General features: G+C 47.8%; 6 protein-coding genes across 6 annotated transcripts; 1 reads left to right on the forward strand and 5 right to left on the reverse strand.

The window, feature by feature from the left end:
* Positions 1 to 207: 207 nt before the first annotated feature.
* On the reverse strand, positions 208 to 2,100 carry FIESC28_07940 (uncharacterized protein; the record flags this gene model as incomplete). Its single annotated transcript, XM_031162080.1, has 1 exon — positions 208 to 2,100. One exon carries the CDS (start codon positions 2,098 to 2,100, stop codon positions 208 to 210), a length of 1,893 nt encoding a protein of 630 aa, XP_031013824.1.
* Positions 2,101 to 3,401: 1,301 nt separating this feature from the next.
* FIESC28_07941 (uncharacterized protein) lies at positions 3,402 to 4,171 on the reverse strand (the record flags this gene model as incomplete). Its single annotated transcript, XM_031162081.1, has 2 exons — positions 3,402 to 3,610; positions 3,691 to 4,171. 2 exons carry the CDS (start codon positions 4,169 to 4,171, stop codon positions 3,402 to 3,404), a joined length of 690 nt encoding a protein of 229 aa, XP_031013825.1.
* Positions 4,172 to 4,773: 602 nt separating this feature from the next.
* On the reverse strand, positions 4,774 to 6,814 carry FIESC28_07942 (uncharacterized protein; the record flags this gene model as incomplete). The annotated part of the gene is made up of 6 exons (XM_031162082.1): positions 4,774 to 4,962; positions 5,224 to 5,347; positions 5,393 to 5,650; positions 6,317 to 6,494; positions 6,557 to 6,620; positions 6,683 to 6,814. The coding sequence occupies 6 exons, from the start codon at positions 6,812 to 6,814 to the stop codon at positions 4,774 to 4,776; spliced, it is 945 nt and encodes a 314-aa protein (XP_031013826.1).
* A 1,693-nt stretch (positions 6,815 to 8,507) lies between these two features.
* Positions 8,508 to 9,134, forward strand: FIESC28_07943 (uncharacterized protein; the record flags this gene model as incomplete). Its single annotated transcript, XM_031162083.1, has 1 exon — positions 8,508 to 9,134. One exon carries the CDS (start codon positions 8,508 to 8,510, stop codon positions 9,132 to 9,134), a length of 627 nt encoding a protein of 208 aa, XP_031013827.1.
* A 3,418-nt stretch (positions 9,135 to 12,552) lies between these two features.
* Positions 12,553 to 14,266, reverse strand: FIESC28_07944 (uncharacterized protein; the record flags this gene model as incomplete). Its single annotated transcript, XM_031162084.1, has 6 exons — positions 12,553 to 12,619; positions 12,675 to 12,848; positions 12,909 to 13,041; positions 13,093 to 13,812; positions 13,863 to 13,927; positions 13,980 to 14,266. The coding sequence occupies 6 exons, from the start codon at positions 14,264 to 14,266 to the stop codon at positions 12,553 to 12,555; spliced, it is 1,446 nt and encodes a 481-aa protein (XP_031013828.1).
* Positions 14,267 to 15,280: 1,014 nt separating this feature from the next.
* Positions 15,281 to 17,696, reverse strand: FIESC28_07945 (uncharacterized protein; the record flags this gene model as incomplete). The annotated part of the gene is made up of 3 exons (XM_031162085.1): positions 15,281 to 16,940; positions 16,993 to 17,600; positions 17,649 to 17,696. 3 exons carry the CDS (start codon positions 17,694 to 17,696, stop codon positions 15,281 to 15,283), a joined length of 2,316 nt encoding a protein of 771 aa, XP_031013829.1.
* Positions 17,697 to 19,811: the final 2,115 nt, after the last annotated feature.

A 19,811-nucleotide genomic window follows, 5' to 3' on the forward strand; every position in this document is an offset into this window, starting at 1 on the left:
CATGAAATTATGTATTGATATGTATTTCTTCCGATTCTAAACGCTTCTTCTGCAACACATGGTAAAGCAAAGACTACGCTAACTGCAGTTTGTTCGATAAACAAAACCAAGGCAATTCGATGTTCATAGTACTCGTGTCGTATCTGTCGGGTGAGTAAGAGAAGAATTGTCCACTGAGGCGATAAAATACTTTAGCCAGCAGCGCTTTCAGACGCTATAGCGCATATAAAGTCTATCCTTGAAGTGTGAATGACGAATCCCATTAGGCCTCGCTTCGGCAAATGTCTTGATAGCTTCTTCAACATCAAATCCACACCGCTCAACGAGATAACACACAATAAAGTATCCCGTACGGTTGAAGCCATAATGACAGTGGACTCCAATGACGCAGTTCTCTGGATCTTCCCATTCCTCTGTGACGGCTCGCTCAGCTTGCTTCTCGCGGAGCTCATCAACTAGCTTAATGAAAGCCTCGACCTCATTTGGTAGCGGTGGGATCTTTGAGACGGTCGGAAACTTATGGTAATGTATACCAGCCCTGTCGAGCCCACGAGGGTCGTAAACAGGCTGATCTTTTGAGATGTCAATAACATCTTTCACAATAGAGCCCCATTTTGCAACAAATTCCTGCGGACAATGCACATCATCCGCTTCACGCAGCGTTTTGAGGGCGCGGAAAACCGGCTTCCCCGCAGGTCCAATCGGGTCAGATACGGGATTGACGGATTTCCATTTGTTGAGGTTTTTGACGTCCCATTTTCCTTCACGGGAAAGGTATTGCAATTGCCAGGCAAGAGATAATCTTTCTGTGACATTCGTAGCAAGGAATTCGGAAATCAAGCCGGCGACAGCTCGGACCGAACAAGGCGTATACAACACAGCGTGTGTTGCAGGGGCGGGCATTATGACAGACCGAACAACCTTCTTAGGGTGATCCGGTTGTGGAGGCAGCTTAGTCTCGGTCATGTTCTCGTTCGGAGTGGAAGGATCAGTATGACTGCCACCCTCAGGGGGTGTCACAATGCTTGGGTCTTTGACCTTTGTGAAGTCGTCTTCTGTGATTTCCTCAATAGTTTGAGGGCGATGGTCGTTTGATCGTGTTGAAGTATCAGCAGAAGCAGCAGCTTCAACAGTGGCATCGTTCGTCTCGCTCTCGCCTTCCGATGCTGGAGATGTCCTTTCGGAGCCCAAGACTTTCACGATCTTATCGGCTTCTTTTGGCGAGACAACGTTGTCTTTCTCACCAGCTATCAGGAACACGGGGATATCCAGCCCTGCCCAAGTGTCCAGAGTTGGGATACCGCCTGTGGGCAAGCCATCGTTGTAGACTGGTAGCGCGCCGTTTGCCATACGCCTCCAGACCGGTGTACGGCTTTGCCTGTTGAAGCGATACTGTAGTTTTCGAGTGGCTTCATCGGCACTCTCACCAACGAAACGCTTCACACTTGCACTTTCGGAGCCACCCCAACCATCCCAAGCTCGCCATAAGTTGAGCAACCAATCTGGAATCCACAAGGCCCTCCTTGCTAACTGTGTGTGCCGCTCATTGAAAGGCTCTGCTACGGGGCAAATGGCTACCAATCCCACCACGTATTGCGAAATGGTACTGCTGCGTGAAAGCTTAGCATTGGCCAGTCTCGCAGACAAAGCAGTGCCCATGCTATGGCCGATCAGAACCACGCGCTGACCCGCATCTTTGTCCCGGTAATCATTGATTATGATGTCTAAGAGGTCGACCAGAGCTTCTGTTGTGTACGCTTCCCAATCGGTGACCGAGAACTCAGACCGGCCGCATCCGGGGTAGTCAATTGCCAGACAAGGGGCCTCGTCTTTAAGACTACTCAACAAAGAGTGAAACTGAGCAACAGAGCCACCCAAACCATGCAAGAACACCAAAAGAGGCAACGGGGGTTTGGGTAGTTGGTCAGCTTTGGCATGTTGTCGGTAGAAGACACGAATGCCAGGATATTCGAACCCACGACTCTTGTAAGATTTGAATTCTGAATGATCCTTAAGAAGGGGAGGGTCCGTGAGATGAGGGTCAGTGGAGTCGACAAGATCCTGGACGTCCACTTCCTGTGCAGGAGCAGGAGCAGCCATGACGTGGAGTCGTTAGTATCGGGAGCTCAGGCGATATTTTTGATAGTAGCGTTGTTATGAGTTTCTGTGTCGCAAAAGGCCGTCGTCTAAGGCTTATGCTGTCGAAATAAAATAGTCCAAATGCTGTTCTGGCCCGACACAAGGTGACCAAATTATCTAGTCTTTTATGTTTCCGACGGATAATTCATCTGGCACCCTGAGGGGCCTGTATCGATGTATGGAAGTGTGTTGGAGTTTGATCGAGATTCAGAGACTGCAGTTGTTGAGTCACCAATACGGCGCAAGAGTAACACAAGTTCGCGTCTCTTTTATTGCCGTGACCAATCTTGATCAAATTCTGGTGCGGTCGGCATAGCAATGTCTCACTGAAATGTCAGATGAATTACACGATACAACGTGAAATAGATGTAGTCCTAACTCACTTGGTCATGAAAGTTTGGGTGATGAATTGTGAGATTGGGCTTCAGTGCCTTGGTCTTGGGGTCGCAGAAAACTCGATTCTATTAGCCCATGTGACGAAATAACTTGGTCATTCCTTCCGGCTTTAGAGGTGCCACTAGAACGCTTGTTTTCGTCAAACAGGCAGGCTTAGGTCTTGAGTTTTCTGCTACAGTAGGTTACCTCCTGCCCAGGTGGTTCAGGCAGTCGCAGTAGCCAATTAGAGGGTTCAATACTGCATTGGGGAAGGAACGAGATCATCATTGGAGAAGTCCACTGAAGTGAATTTCCGTGTGGGCCTGCCTGACCTTGTAGACAAACAGATGCAACAGCGATCAACTGTCTGTCTGTGTACATGTCGCTTGCCCGTGATGGCCTTCCAATACAAACAACAAAACTTAGATGTAACAGAAACTGAAAGCTTTAGACAGAATAGGATGTTTATTGGAATATTTACGAGGTGTTAAGTGTTCAATGATACTGACATTCACTATGGATTGTGAGATATGCTTTTGTCGATGGCTTGTTACCCTACAGTAATCGAAATGCGTTTTTGGTCACAGATCCAAGAGCTCACTGCCAGAGTATCGAAAACAGACAATCGGAGTATAAGAGACAAAACAACATTTCTGCTGGTCGATAGCTCACCCATTAGTTGCGATGCTACAGCTGTCTTGACCGACGCATGTTGTTTTCATATGGCCAGGATGTTCCATGGGCAGGTAAATGAGTCCAAGGTAGTCCATATTCGTCACATTAACATCTAAATAGTACATACAAGTCAAAGAATTGACCTTGCCTAGGCTATAATCTTACAAGCAGATGTGTACAACATCACTGTCGTAATGACTCTTGCTATGCTCTTATTTCGCTCCAACTCCGTCCTGCCATCCAATTGGTATTAAAGCAGCCGCCACGTTTGATACACCTCGCTCTGTAGCCAGCAGGTTAAACTGCGCTGCCGCATTCCTTGTGTCTAGGATTTCGATTCGCATGCCGAGCTCAGATATGACTCGTCTCGTGTCGGGAGCTAATGGCATGATTGATGGGCCGACTCCAATAATCAGAAGATCTGTAACTCTGTTAGCACAAGTACTTTTGGAAGCGTCGCCGTCTGTCCATAAGAAAAGCAGAAACTTTGAATCCACCCACCAGGTCGAGGGTATAGAAGGTCAAAGAGCGCAAATGCATTGGGTGGGAGCTCGAATTGTCCTTTCTTGTTGACGAGGTTCATGGAGCCCTTGGCCTCCCATGGGCGCCACTTGAACACTTCTCCATCGATCAACAGAACACCATTGCCGCCCGTAATCGTAATGCCACTGTTGAGCCCAAAACCATCGTACATGCACACGTCGACCGAGGTTGAAGGGGCTGGAGTGTTGCCGAGCACGTCGAGTTCGCCAAAATCGGTTGGGGGAGGTTGCGCGGGCGGCTGTTGGTCCTTTCTCCTACTAGGGATTATATGGAAGAGCCGGCGGTCTCGAATAGAGGCTTGCAGAGGAGACTGTACTTGTGACGCTGTGATTCTGAACGCTGCGATCGAGGAACGCGGGCTAGGCCGAGGAGCCTGGGTAAGAGCCTGGCGCACAGCACGTTGCGCGCTGCACGAGGGGACGAGGCTTCGTGACACCATGATCTTGTAGCAATTAGAAAATATTTGTTGTGTGAATAACCCAAGGTAGAATGTGCGCGTGAGAGCTGGCTCGGAGTTTGGATGTTGAAGTTGGGATAGTCTAGGTCATAGAGATATGAAGCTACGTGGGGAACGGGTATTTTTTCGAGGTCCCGCACGTCATGATGTTGGAATTGTAGGTAGTCTATGCCCATACACTTTAAGCGCGGCAAATATGGATATCATTTCGAAAAAAGTCATCGATAAACATTAGGTGCGAATATGGAAAATTTCAGGCTTGTATATTTTGACCATCAGGCGCCAGTATCTTTTAATTCACATCACGCCAATATGCGTTGGGGGCACACATATTGACCAGCCCACAGAATTTCATCACGCGTGCGAATGGTAGCAGTCCACGCCAGCTTGATGTTCTTTTGTCATTCAAGTCACCAAGAGGATAGTAGCAGTCCTAAGACAGCAGAGGGCCGTCCATTCTGGCCGCGGCCCGATGTATCATGCATTCAGTCCCTTTTTGCCTAATGAACACCAAAGCAATGGACCAGATCCCCAGAGGTCCTTGCCATTCCCACGCAGAAAGCCAAATCCGACTAGGATTGCATTTATTTCTTCTTCTGGCTCTGCTCCTGCTCCTTCAACACCTTCTTGACGATCTTCTGCTCCTCAATGAGGAAAGCTCGGACAATGCGGTCACGGACGCAGTTACCGCATCGAGAACCACCGTAGGCACGCTGGACGGTCTTCTTGGGCTTGGAGATCTGAGAGTACTCGCGGGGTCGGAGAGCGGGGATCTATAAGAGATATGAGTTAGTTCCAAGCTTTCGAACGAATGTCGAGAATTTTCTGCGGTGATGAAACGGGACAACAATCGCGGGCTGGTTTTGACAAGTCGTCCAATGTCATGCAGGATCACCATAATGTGTGCATCCTTTCGTCGGCGGTGTTGTATCTTGATCGTTCGGTCCATGCCACCCAATGCCCATGTCTCGTCTTCGTCTTGTTGTCCCGCATCACACTGCACAAAATTCCCATCGTTTTCGAGAGGCACTTACGCCAGAGAGCTTGGAGCCGCAGTCACCGCACTTGGGGACGGTGCCTCGCTTCTTGATGTGAAGCAGACGGATATCACCACCGGGAGTCTTGATGACTCGGGTTCGGTTGGAGGTGGTGTTGTAGCTGTGCGACAAATTGTTAGTTATATGGCCTCGGGCTAAGATATACAGCTCGTCGATTCGATTTCGAGCGAGCAAAGGCGAGTACTTGCCCGTTGCGTCGGCGGTACTGAACGCGCATGTTGACCATCTTTGCGGCGGTTGAGGTTGTCGACGTGGAAAATTTGGTGGTGACGGCTGGGCGAAGAGTTGACTCTCTGGATCGTGGATAATTTGGGAATTTTTTTGGTGGGTGGCACTTTCCTCAGGGCCTTGAGCCACGTGACCTCGACAAGCGGAGAGGGAAGGGTGTGGCTGTGGATCTAAACTGTTTCTGTTTAGCAGTATCGAAACAAGTTGTAGAATTACTCGGAAAGGAATGATGAAAACGATAATGATTCGTATAATACTATTTCTTAAGTCAGTTTGCCGTTATTAAAGCACCTAGCTTTTTTTTTGTCTGATGACCCTATTTGTGGTGCATCTCGAGGTCAAACGTTACTCAAGGTTGATCCTCAAACTAGTGATTGTACCATCTCATCCCTTAGTACGGATTTGGGTGAAAAGCAGGGTCCTTCTGCGACGGAACATACCTCATCTTTCATAAATACCGCCTACAGATATCTGCTCTCAGAATGCGTTGTTGATCGACTTGCAGGGTTGAGTCACAGCCACAGTCTCCATCTTGAGGCTCAACTTCAAGTATGGAAAACCTTCGGGATTGGCTACTAAAATAGTGGGAAACGAGTAATAACCGTGCCTCTTGTCCAGCAACCAATATAAGATCATAAATTACAGCCTTGAGGTTGATCAAGGTAACGAAGATAACGAACATTTAGTCTCAACAGTACCTGTATTACCCAATTTTGCAAAAACGCACCAGCCCATGAAGAAAAGACATGACCCAACCATAGAAGAACGCCAACAGCACCGATCCCAAGTAGAACTCACAAACGCCGCATCATAAGTAGATCCGATGCATCACTCTTTGAACCAATCTGGATGGTCGTAGTATTCCCAGCTCTCAATACCTTCCGGCTCCTCTGCTCTTCTCTTTTTAGCCTGGGCAAACACCTCACGGCTCTTCTCATCACGCATCAAATCAGTGACTTCTTTGATGTTGGCTTGCGCTTCATTGACCGAGTTCATGAAAGCAGCAAACATGACATCGGCTAGATATAGAAAATGCGTCAGTTCAAGATGTTTCAGAGTAAGGACAAATTGTGTGACCTACGTGAAGGCTGCTTCTGCACAAGCGGTTTGATCATCTTGGGGATGGTGTCATTTAGACGTCGAACCTGAGATAAGAGCCCGATCAGCACACCTGCATCTTTCAACCCGTGTTGGAAAACGACGTTACCTTGATATGCAGTAGCTTGAGCCGTTTCATGGCTTCCTCGAGTTGCTGCTCATCCCAGACATCCTGCCCGGCGGCATTTGACGCCTGAGCCTGCGCCTGGTGCTGGTTCTGGGCGGCAGGCTGCTGGTTCATAGTTGCGAATGGGGTAGTATGCCCGTTCAAACGTATGTAGAGTCTCCGGGGGCTTGAAGGGGTTGATGGGCAACACGAGACCGTGGCCGGCCGTAGTCCGATGGGCAAATGAGAGTCTTTTCTGGAGGATTGGGAAAAGATCGGGCAAGCAAAAGTGGACAAGGCTCTATTTTTATTCCGGGATGGATACGAAAGTCTGAATGGTCAGTGCTTGTTGACTCTGTTGATGCAGGGAATTGTTCTAGAAGTCAAGACGTAGATGCATATGGCCGTGGTATATACATACCTAGGTAGGTACAGTACAGAAGTTGAGTGTCTCGTTTGTCCTGCCCGGGCTGTCGTCTTTGCCTTGCGTGACGTGGGGGCAAGTTTTAAGGGGGATGGGAAGAAGCTTTGACCGGTGGTACTACTTATACCGCCGCATTCAGAGGGTTAGAGTTACCTACCTACTGTGTTTGAACGTTTTATTATTGAGTTTAGGCAGTGGGTTGAGTGAGACGAGAATGAGAAAGCCAATACTGCGATATTTGGATGTCGTTTTGGAAGCCTCAATTGATAAAGCAAGGGCCCAGGAACCAGGAACAGGAACGGGAACAGGAACCAAAACAATGGGGAGTGGAACTGGACCTAGTGAGCTTGTTTGGGTTTGGGGAAGATGAGCCCGCACCGTGTCGATGACTAGCTGTGAGTGACGTTTGTTCTTTGTTAAGTGATGGAAAACGAAACGCAACGCATCACTCACTGACATAGGAATGAAGACTTCTATCAATCAATCATGCCAATCAACCCATCCAATATCTCTGAAACAATTTGCGGTCCTCCTCACTTCCACAAAGCCCGCATCGCTGCGTCCGCCCGTTGCCTACCACTACGAGCAAAGATGTCTGTCTCTCTACCAACCCAAACGCTTCATTCAGTCTATCACGTGCTTGGCATGGGATGGGAGTAGGTAGTCCTTGCCAGCCGTGAAGCTTCACACCCCTTCCTTCAGAACTTGATTTATATCAGTACAAGACAACCACATTGCATCGAATTCCATCACAATTCTTCACTCCTTCATTGCATTCGCATGTAACCCACTCTCTGCCACCCGCTTACAGTACTTGATCGATCATTGATTGATTAAAGCTCCACGAGCTTCCGTCTCCATCCCATTACAGTACTTTACCTACCGTACCATACCCGCGTCGTCTTCCACACCCCCCAAAAACAATCATCTACAGTCAGGTACTGTACTGTACCTCGGATACCTTCCCCATCACCGAAAGCTTGCTTGTTACCTTACCTGCAACTGCCCTCTTGACGCGCGAAAAGAAGCTCCAGGCCAGGTACGTACACTACCTCTAACCCAGTATTCCCAGCTTGCATCTAGTGCCCCGCCCTTGTGCAGGCTTGGCTTCATACTGGGCCGTCTTGCCCGGACCGGATCAACACTAAACCTTGTTAGTTTCCATACTTGTTCGACAGTGCGGATTGGAAAAGTCCTCACAGCCCAGCCTCTTGCATACATCCACACTTGCACCGCGACCACGACCAACAGCAGCACATCTCGTTTATACGCGATATCATCTTTGCGCCTCTCCTTTTAGACCTCTTATACCTCAAAGAAACCGTTTTTTGGGCAAACTCTTTGCCTCCCCCCACTTTACCCAAACTACCCGTTACAACCGTCACCCTGGCTCAATCACTCACCATGACGACGAATACACCACCTCCAGCGCTATTACCCCCACCAGAAGGGATATTTAGGACCTTCGATGATTTGATGGCTTCAGTACAGCGCGTGGCCAAGGACCAGGGCTACGGCATCGTCAAGTTGCGCGCTTCTAACTACCGCGACGGCAAGCCCACACGTTACGATCTTGTTTGCGACCGCGGTGGTGTCAAGTATAACAGCACTGCTAAGAAGCGCAACCCCTCTACGCGCAAGATCGATTGTCCCTTTCGTGCCAAAGCTGTCTGCGAAGTCCAGCTTGGAAACCAATGGCGCTTTGCTATTCAAGAGGGACGTCACAATCATGAACCACGAGTGCCTGCTGGTACGCCTGGTCAGGAGAACGCGCCGCTCGCAACATCTATCCGATCCTTCACAAACAAGCTTGACCGCCTAAGCCACGACATGGCTCAGGGTCTAATGCGCATCGAACAACGTCTTGATAACATCGAAAAGCGCATGGAGAATCTGGAGGCGCGAGCTGGAGGCTACGAACCGCGATTCCAGGCAATTGAGCAAAGACTTCAAGGAATGGAAGGTCCTCGTATGGATGGTATGGGCATGGATGATGTCGAACAGCGCCTTCTGGCTTCGACAGTCATGTAGGATGATGGCCAGAGACCCGCGAACGCTGACGACAACCGCACCATCATGACCCCCGATGGGAGTGCCAATGCTGGTTTCAACGAGGACATTGACTTTAATGGTAACATGACCTTTGACGGGAACGTTGACTTTAAAAGTGACGGTTTCCACCAACATCAAGATCCTCTCTGACGGCAGTGACGGAGATGGTGTCTCAATGCCCATCGTGGAAGCCGCCTTTCCTTATTTCGGAGTAAAAACATCAAATTGTTAACAAAAGCGGCACACAGCGGAACGGCTTGCTATAAGTCTCCCGGTCTTTGTGGTTCTCGGGGTTATTATTAATGACAAACTACGGGATTGTTCGGGGCGTTCAGGGAAAAGAGCCTACAAAGTTGAGGGTTCTGTGAGATTACTACTACCCCTTCATGAAGTTGCGCGCAAAGGATTGTTTCGTTTATTTTGGTTTTATTTTTTCTTTATTCATTTCACCATTCCTGTCTCTATTCAACAGACTGAGGGTACAGTTTTTGATCGCGGGCATCGGTTGGGCCCCAAGGCTCTTTTGCAGAAAATAGAGCTGGGCGAGTTCTCGAATAGTCTTTCCAGAGACCAAGGACATATCATCTGAGTGTGTACAAATTTTCGAGAAGCTGCGAGCAAATCGCTGGAATGTGTATGGTCTACTGTGTTGTACTATACCGTGTATATCTACAGGCTGGCCTATGGTTTTCTACTGGGATTCGAACAGATTAGCATTTCTTAATGCAAAGCACCAGTGCCCACGTCTTGATTGAGTCTTGTCGACCCTCTGATTTTGTCTTTACGGTATGTAGTTGATCGACATCGATGCCATGTCGTTAGCCGTCCCAATTCGGAGTTGTTGTAACATGCAATTACTACCTAACTGACCAGGGCTATTGAAGCTTGGACCTCCCTTCAACGCAGGTTTCCATGTGGCATGCCTCGAGGGGCGTTTGTGGACATGAATGACCGTTGACGCCTCACACACTGTACAATGGGTACATGACATGGCATGTCCTTGTTCGTCGAAGCAAACAGCTTCTCCCTGGTCGATTGTAGCTCACACCGACCCCACGCATTTGGTATTGAGGCAGATAGCATCAGACGGTCTGCGAAGCGAGAGGGTGTCGTGGGAAGTTACTTTTTATGGTATCCAACTCGGACCCGAAGCTGACAAGGACAATGACGAACTATCAAGGAACAAGTTTAGCTGAGAAGAGAAAGAAGCTGTTGGTTCAGACATTGGAGGCCCAGAACCCAGATGGAGGCGTATGGTGTTGATGTAGTGCTGCAGGCAAACGGTTGTGTGACACTGGGAAAAACACAGGTACATGGAAGGGTACGAGAAGCACGGGGGTCGAATCGAATGCACGACGGAAAGAAATCAAGATCCAGATCCAGGCAAGATCCAGGAACATTGCGATCTCTCCTTTGTTCTGATACACGTTGTGAGGTCCCTGCGCTTAGACAAGGGAGCTGAGTTAAGTTAGTAGTACCACCAAAGCATAGACGCCAAGTAACCAAATGAGTAAGGCAGCTAAGGCTGTACACTACAACTACAGTGATAATAGGCTGCGTAAGATGAAGGCTTGCACCCAGTGACCAACAATGATTGAATTTTGTTATTGAAAAGTCAGTAAAGCTTGGGGAGTAAATATGTTTATCTTTATGATGATATCTTCACCAGCTTAGATGAGTTAGGGTGACACCTCTGTCTATCTTGGGACCCTAATGTCTTACGCATAGACTGCAAGGCGATACAGAATCTCAATTAAGAAATGAGTCATAGACCAATCTTGTACTCCTTTGGGGAGTGTTGATTGTGAAGCTATATTTGCGCATGAGAATATCAACACTTCCACCAACACCATCGCTTCGGACATGGCAATGCGGCCAGAACTTCATTCAGTTAGATTCTTCCGTGTCATATGTAGCGGCCTCGTTTAATAATGATTGTTGGTTGTCTCAATGAAATTGATCTTACAGTTCAAGTAGACTCTCTGATATGTTCACTTACCATTCGTCAGTATACTATCTCAAGATCTATCACCAACATGAATCACAAGATAATCTGACGTGCTTCGCTTCTGCAGAAGCGGTGGCGCTTATTCTGTCATAAAGTACCGATATGAGAACCAGATGAAAATCGGTACATACACCGCTGTCAAGCACAGATTGAGAGCGCTTTGACGTTGTCTCAACCACTTACAGATAAGGACTGACAAACAACCCCCCGGATCTTCGACAATTGTGTCAAGTTGCAGGCAAACTGATTGGTGCAAGTAAGAGCTGTTGGCTGATACTTGCGGCTGAAAGGATCCGGGCTTGACGAACAAACTGCATGGGGAGAGCTAAGAGAATCTTCGCAGGCGTTGCCAAGATGTACCTGTCGATGTCATTTCTGTTGGTTTGGGCTGTCACAACGTCTGCCACATGGTCGAGTCTTTGAGTTAGAGCCAAATATGACAACAATCAGTGAATGTGTCTGTCCGTCTGTCTGTCTGCATGAGGCCAAACAAGCTCTATTTTCATGTTTCATTATCCGCGGCTATGCTTCCGAGCCGATATGAAGTGTTGATGATAAACATGCATAGAGCCGCTATACGTATCCATCTTCAATAACAAAAGAGGTAACTTTCCCGTAAGAAAACACGATACAGCGGCTACATGCATTTCTGCCGCGTGGCTGGCTAGATCCGCGGTATCTCAGGCTTCCACGACTGACAATACCAAGATTCTGTAATAGTAACAACCCTCCGGCCTGTTTGTGCGCCGAGTCCTGTCACAAGGACATTGGCGAAGTTGTGGTGTCGACAGAAAAGATTTGGAGGAGGTCAAAGACCCTGGCATCAACAACAAAGGGACGGAGTTGTCCGTTGATGACATCCAAGGTAGGGTGTCACGTCACTGAACAAAAAGGGATTTGCTTTTTGGCTGTGCTGACAAGAACAAGGCTGAAGTGTTTGCCGTGGATAAAGCTTACCGTCTTTGGTTTGGTCTCTTACGGTGACATGTTTGAATACGATCTGTATGAGAACTCACAATCACAAAACAAATCCTATGACTACGACTCAATACCTGGGCCGTGTCTGTTTGGCACGACTGAACTGAGAATTGAGCCCTCTTCTGTAACTCCTCGGATACCCACCCGAGTTGTTGTACAAGGCAACAATAGGGAACGACAGTATGAACAAACTTCTGTGTTACAATGAACTCTAGAAATGATTGTATTAGTCTTGTGTAGAGATTCTTGGAGTCTGCCCAAGGCAAAGAGAAGTTCTGAATGAAAGCAGTCTGACCCCTGCGTAAGATCCATAGATATCCAAACCAACCATTAATCCTAAAGCCATAATCGATAGCCCTATATGATGGCTTATAGACCAAGATGCTAACCTAAACGACATATGCCGACTCCTCAAGAATAGGAGCACTGTCCGAAGCCACTCTGACACCCGCTTCCACAGTATGCGCTCGTCTTACCACTAGAGATACTATTAGTACGAAGAAAATGCAAGAGGTAGACCACGCGGAACTTACCAATTGCCATTCTTGGAGCAGCAGTTGCCATAACGAGAGCCCTTGCATGTCTGGTGATACTTCTCACCGCAGAGTCCATTATCCGAGATAATGAGCCGGTCGTTGGCCTTCAACTTGTTGCACTTTCCATACTGGGATTGACATCCGCCGTCACAGTAGGCTGATGTTGAACCACTAAGAGAATAGATGTTAGTCGTGGCTTCTATGATAGGGACACCAATACTGTTGACTTACCAGAAGTTGTTGTAGGAACAACAGTCTCCCCATTTGGATCCCTTGCACTTGAGACCGTTCTTGGCACCACAGGTACCATCTCTGGTTACCCCTGAAGGAGAAGGGGGAGGTGGGGGGTAGTATGGCGAAGGCTCTGTTCAGAAGAAGATCAGCAATTGGCTCAGAAAATGTCGCAATCACTCACTATAGGCGTCCCTTTCTCGGAGTTTGGACGTACCGGACTTTGTACCCTTGGCATCGACATACCAATTCTCTGGGGCATCTCCAAGACACTCTCCGACAGGGACAGCACGGTAACCTCTAGCCTTGAGAGTCTTGATCATGAAAGCAGTCAAGTTATAGGCTGTCTGCTCATGCGTATCATGGCTCAACTCGATGTAGCTATGTGACTTTGAATTAGTAGACACTCCGTCCGAGAAAGTGTTTTTGCTGGTTTGGATCTTGACTGGCGAGTCGTTCAGGTAGTCCTTGGTGTCAAGATTCCAGTTCACGACGTGGTAACCAAGTTTAGTCACGTAGTCAAGACAACTAGAAACCCGTGTGCAAGTTCCATAAGGAGGACGCAAATACTTGGGGAAGAAACCAAGGACATTGCGGAAGGCCATCTCGTTGTAGATGATCTGTTGTTTACGGAGCTCGTCTGATGCAGCTGAGAGATCCTCATGTGACCAGCTATGAGAGGCGAGCTGATGGCCTTCAGAATGCATACGACGGAGGATCTTGGGCCAAGGCGTGGAAGGATCATCGATCTGACCTTTTCCTAGATTGTTGCCAGTGATGAAGAAAGTCGCTTTGATGTTATTTTTCTTGAGGACGTCTAGAACCTGACCAGTATACTTGTAAGGGCCATCATCGAAAGTGAGGGCAACAGTCCCAGGATTGGTGCAATTGGTGATGTAGATATCTAGACCTGTATTAGAACCGACGGCTAAGGGACTGAAGTCATGTACCTACTATACGGGGCTTTGCCAGAAGTTGATCTGGGAATGTTCGCTGTAGTCTCCCCCTTGGGCTTCTTACTAATAGATGGTGAGTATGATTTCGTAGCTATATGGGTAGAGCATCACTTACCTGCCATCACAGTTGCCATTGCTGTAGGACATCTGGCATTGTGGTGAAGTGCAATACGCAGAAGTAGTGCCACAGTTGCCAGACTCAGAGCAACATTGTCCCTTGGGACAAGAGCCAACATCCTTGCCGCAAGAAGCTCTCTTCGAGAGCCTTGCTGGATGATCCAAAGCATCGTCGTCATGACGAACGTGCAAGTTGAACTCTGCCCCCTGGCGTCTTGCCACGAAACCATCAGCAAATACCACGTTGGGCAGAGCAGACAGGAGAAGAAAACACAAAGTCTTCATCGTAAGGAATAATGTTCTTGCAGTAGTGAAGAGAAGTGTCCTTGGTGGTTGAAGTAAGGATCAGCAGATAGTAGGCTAGAAGTGATAGATATATGTATGGATTCTACCTGCTTGGCAGGTCTCCAAGCATGAACTAATGGTGACTTTGAAGCCTTGACGCCGTAACTCACGTTCGTGAATATTGCTTTATTAGAATGAGCAGGTCATGACGAGGACGGCGTCCAGTCCGACCTCGGACCACCTTAGCATCAGACAAATGTGATAGTATCTTGACATTCCCAACGTCGTCTGATCCAATAGACCTTACTATGCATACAAAATACCAAGGAAAGCCGTTAAATGTTTCTCGATGCAGTATGGCGCTCGCTGCTAGATGTGATGATTGTGATTGTAGAGGTGGTCAACCATCCATATCTGGAACTCACAACACTGATCGACAACCACGGGTTCCCAATTGAGCGTCCAGACCGAGTGATCCCGGTCACTAGGCCGTTGAGAATTCATCGAGGCAGTCCAAAGGGTATACGAGATCGACATCAGGACGTGCGCAAGAAGGAAACTACGACTGGGACAGAACTTACTGATGGCGTCTGGCACCAGGCGGACCGGTTCCTGGTTTCTCAATTAACCTTTCCTATTGAAATGTATGATCGACATGTTTCGATCGAGTTTCTAAAAGTGCCACTCCCGTTGTTTAGCGCGATGGACACAGGCTTTGGGCTATGTGAAACGTAAACGCCAGGATTTTACACGAAGCGCTAACGTCTGTACTTCGATGTGATGGAACTTTTCAACTGAGCAGCTAGATTCTAGTAAGCGGAGAGAAACAGATCGGCAGGGCGTGAACATGTGGATGGGACGGAGTGTTTTGTCAGGTTGACGGGTAAGACAGCAGACCACTAGTTGAGGCACGATGATGCAGGTTCCTGGGTCAGAACTTCGAATGTAAACGTAGGCTTATTCTGCTTAGAGTTATCTGGTCTAAGGTGTGTGAAAGTGATATTTGTATTCAGACTACTTGTGCTGTGTAGTGGCAGGCACGTATACTATCGCTGGCTTCCTGACCAGCACGCCTGTAGCCACCTCCTCCCTCGCATTAACCTGCGAAGAACTAGAGCCGCTACCTGCATCCGCGATCTTTTGTTTCTCCTGTACCTGTTCCTCTGGGGTTTCGGTGACAACCTTTCTAGTCTTGCCCCAGCCAAAACTATCCATATTAAAAACTGCAAACACCATGACTGCAATGTTCAAGAATGGTCCTAGAACAACGAATATGAAGAGACCAAGCAGATACTGAAGTCTCTCCAGCATTGACTGAGGGAGCCAAACTGCCATGATAACGTAGTATATGAGAGGAATGATCATGATTCCTGCAAATGCCATGATGATCCACCACGGCTGATGCATGAAGGCCACGATCATGCAACCAATAGAGGCAATAACGAAGACATTTAGACACCAGGTAAGAACGTTTGAGAAAGCCAGTATACGTTCCCACCACTGGCAATGCCGCGCCGTGAATAGCAACAAATCGTTGCTTGTAGCTCCAAGTGTCCAACGGCGACGTTGAGAGAGGAAGACACTCCAAGAATGAGGGACATCGGTATAAGCCCTCGCTCGCAAAGCCTGGCGAGTTTGTGCTTCGGGAAACGTAGTAAGAAGTTGACATATATGGTTTCGGTCTTCAGATGCAGTGGCTCGAATGCGTTTGATCATGCCGTCCAAAGGCCTGGGATAGTATCCAAACTGCTCAATCAAGACCTTGTCGCCGCATGTCATGTCGCATATCTTGAGCAACTGACAACATCCAGGTAAACATGAAACCTTCTTGGTAGCAATGGATTGATGCAGGCGTCTCAGTCCCTGGGCAATTGTATACTCGGCGTTCTGATAGATAGACCACAAGTTCCAATTGCCTCCACTGAAGTCAACTGCAACATAACCACAGACTCCCACAGTGGTCGGATACTTGGACTCCTTGAGAAGCTCGGAAACACAGGATTCATCGAATACAGTGTCTGCATCCATACCAATCAGATGGTCAACCTCATTGACTTTGACTTCTTGAGTAAGCCAGTCTGTCATCGAGAGCAGAAACCGAGGTGAGAAGATGTTTGTTGGGTTGGTGTTTCGGATGTTGAACTTGTACAGGAATGAACGGACAACAATGAGGCTATCACGTTTGCCCTGGTTCTGTTCCTTGATGATGCAGTAGAATGGCACACCCTTGTAGTAGCCCCATGAGATGTCAACATCCATGGCCTGGCCGTCCCAAGCCCTGTATGCACCACGAATCTTCTCAGAGTGGATCTTTCCAACAAATATGTCTTCCTTGAGGTACTGGGCTGTTGTTTTCTCCATGCCAGGTCCACGAACACGTCCATCGCAGATAACCATGATGCCTCTCTTGTGGTTATCGATACCGACTTGGTTGACAAGAGAGTCAAGCGACTTGGTGCATTCTTCGAGAGTTTCATTGTAACAAGGCATGATCATTACTAGGTTCTCAATTTGATCCGGCTCAATGATCTTCTCAGCCTTGATGAGGTTCCTGAGAGTAAAACAGATGATTGAGGCGATCATAATACAGTTGAGGACCAACGGGAATGAGATGAATGGGATATAGACGTAATAATATCGAGGCCACCACCAAGATGCAAAGATGAACATGAAACTGTATAATGTTAGAATCTCGTTATTTAAATGCGATAGTATGCGGTACTTACTTGACAGAAACCAGGAAACCCGTCATGATCCACTTGTGCCGAGTGACTTTTCTCTGGCCGTACTTTCTCAAGTACTCATCCAAATTCTGCGACTCAGAGTCGATCTCAACTTTGGGGGTAGGATCAGCAGCGTTTTGCTTCAAGATAGAGTTTCGAGGTGAAGTCTGAGTCGCAGTGGCAGCATACTTGTGAGCCTCAATGGAGATATCCTCCACACTATACAGTGAACCGCTATCTCGTCGCCGAGCTACCGGGTCTGGAAGCCTTGTGCGAGGAACGATGAGATGTCCATTGTGAGAGGATCCTGATATAGAAGGGCTTCCGGGCTTTCTGTGCGGATAAAATGAGTTCAGGGACGCAATGGGAGTCTGGGCAAATGATGATTTGTATGAGGGAGATGCAGTGAATACTGAAGGACCAAGACTCTCATCGGAGGATCTGGTGTCGTCGAAACTGGTTCTCTGTAGGATTTCACCCAAATTCAGATCATGATAATGACCATCGATATTCTTGAATACAAATTTGCTGTTTGCTCCCCTGGAGAAGAACGAAGGTGGTGGAGGAGTGTCTTTTCCTCTCTGTGGAACTGGACCTCGCCAGGGTTCTTTCTGTAGCTTGTCAGTATATTCATCATGTAGAAGGAGACGATAGCTTACATCCTTCCTGGTATTACGAACAGGATCTGTGATATGTGAAGCTTCCATTGTGCGAGTCTAACAAGGGAGAGATGCCTCTTGGGAACTAATGGAGAGAGTTCAAGAGTTGGCAGTAGAGGATAGACAGATATCAACAGCAACAGAGGAGTTACACTAAGTTAGTATTAAGCATAAGTTAAACATCGTATATTCGATCTGCCAGTCTCAATGATGCAGTGGCCCCCGTGCTCTTCCTCTTACAGGTCCGACCTCGGTACAGTCAAGCAGTTAGCTTGCTGGGTCGTCACGGTCAACTTTGACGCTATTACAAGCCGATAGCTCCTTCACTGCAGTCGATCATCTCGATGTATGATTCTTGTTCTCCATATCAAAATTGCTCTGTGAGTCCTTTGTTTGCTTCGACTCCCATCATCGAGGCGCTTCACATGCGATGGTTGTCCGACATACATCGCAACGTTGGCCGTAACCGTTAGCTTCAGGCGTTTCAAGCACGAGCTAGTTCTGCCGATCTCTTTTAACCGTTCCTTGGTTGATTATATCGACGGTGTTGAGCAAAGTCGCGCTACTCAGTCCTGGGGGGGCGTGGAGCGGCGTTATACTCCGGGGACCAAGACATACAACAACTCCACCGATAGAATTGATGATCGGTAAGTACCAAGTTGAGTTTCTCAACGTCTCGGCATTTAAGAGTAACTTTTCCAACGGTTCTTCGCTACCAGGTTCATGGATTTGCTGGAATGCGGCAGTTCATCTAGTCAGGTTCTTTGGTGGAAATTGAAACGTCCATATTCAACAGTTCCTATTACGGCGAAACTAAACGAAATAGCCCTTTTCCTCTTCTTTACCGCAACCTCTTAACCTGTTTGTACGCTAAAGTATCTCCTCTTTGACAGCTTGGTAAAGCTAATTACATGCAAAGTAGCATGACCAAGTCACTAAAGCTATCTGGCACGTCCATCCTAACACAATAGGACACCCATACAACCTCTTCACAGAGCAGCTCTAGTATAGCTCCAATAGGTCTCAGACTACCAGAGCTGTCACTGATCTTGGCAATTAGTTTCGGTCGGTCAACTTGCATGATCGAGCAGGACTCCGTGCCGTGAGGTCTTCAGGCAAACAAGAGGGTGTCGTGGTCAAGGGATGAGTCGTTCCGGTGCGTCTAGAGTATGGAGCAACTCTAATGCAGCAGGGATCATGTATCACATCGTTATGTGTGATCAATCCTTCGTCTATCCTGTTAGTTCGCGTGATATTTTGAATCGTGTTATTCGATGAGAAAGGATAGGCAGGCTGGCGACTACACTCGCAAGCCAAACGCCATATAATCGGCACAAATTGTATGACCGATGAGTTTCAATCAACTGGTGAGTTCTCGTCATGTTAATTCTTAGACCAGGAGTCAGTATGCCTAAGATTATTCTTAAGCGTAAGCTTAGTCTAAAAGTGTTGGGCATATGGCAAACAAGTTTTCCACGTTTAGCCCGAGTAGATGATATAAACCAATTGAGATCACCGGAGGGGTGTTCATAGTCCCCAGGCTATGTTAGCATGTCCGGTAGGTGAATCGATCGCTTGATATAGCAGGTTCTCAAGATCATGTCTCGGGTGTTCCGATAGTTCGTCCCCATGGCGCATAGAGAGAAGATCACCGGTTCAGCTACTTATATTCGGAATAGCTATTCATTGGAAATTAGAAAGCCTCATAAAAACGGATAGCAAGAAGTTGACGTTGCCATGTCTGTAGCCGCGGCATATGATCGGAGTGTTTCTGGTGACGGTATCCTTTGTCTAGCAGACATCCACCAGGAACCTTCCATAAACAGCAAAAGCCAACGGCAGAGGCTCAAAGGGTTAAGCCTGGTAAGAGCTTGCTCATGTGCTTTTCGAATTTCCGAGGCGTTACCGTTAAGAAATCACCCGATGGAAAACATGCATAAACAGGAACAGCATGAATGGCAGCAAACATACAAACAATCATTGGTGGATATCCGATCATCGCAGTTACCGCGCAGCAAAAGGTCCGTTTCAGAGTCTAAAGCCACTGATGTCTGAGGAATAACCGTGCATTATCGGTGTTGTTCCTATGTTCTGTGATCTGTCCAGCTTTTCGGGTCGGGAGGCGTCAAGGTTGTGAGATGTTCTGACCTCGTTTGGCTTGCA

The sequence above is a fragment of the Fusarium coffeatum genome, assembly GCF_003316985.1.
Source record: "Fusarium coffeatum strain FIESC_28 chromosome Unknown BRIP53273_contig_179, whole genome shotgun sequence".
Classification (NCBI taxonomy): domain Eukaryota; kingdom Fungi; phylum Ascomycota; class Sordariomycetes; order Hypocreales; family Nectriaceae; genus Fusarium; species Fusarium coffeatum.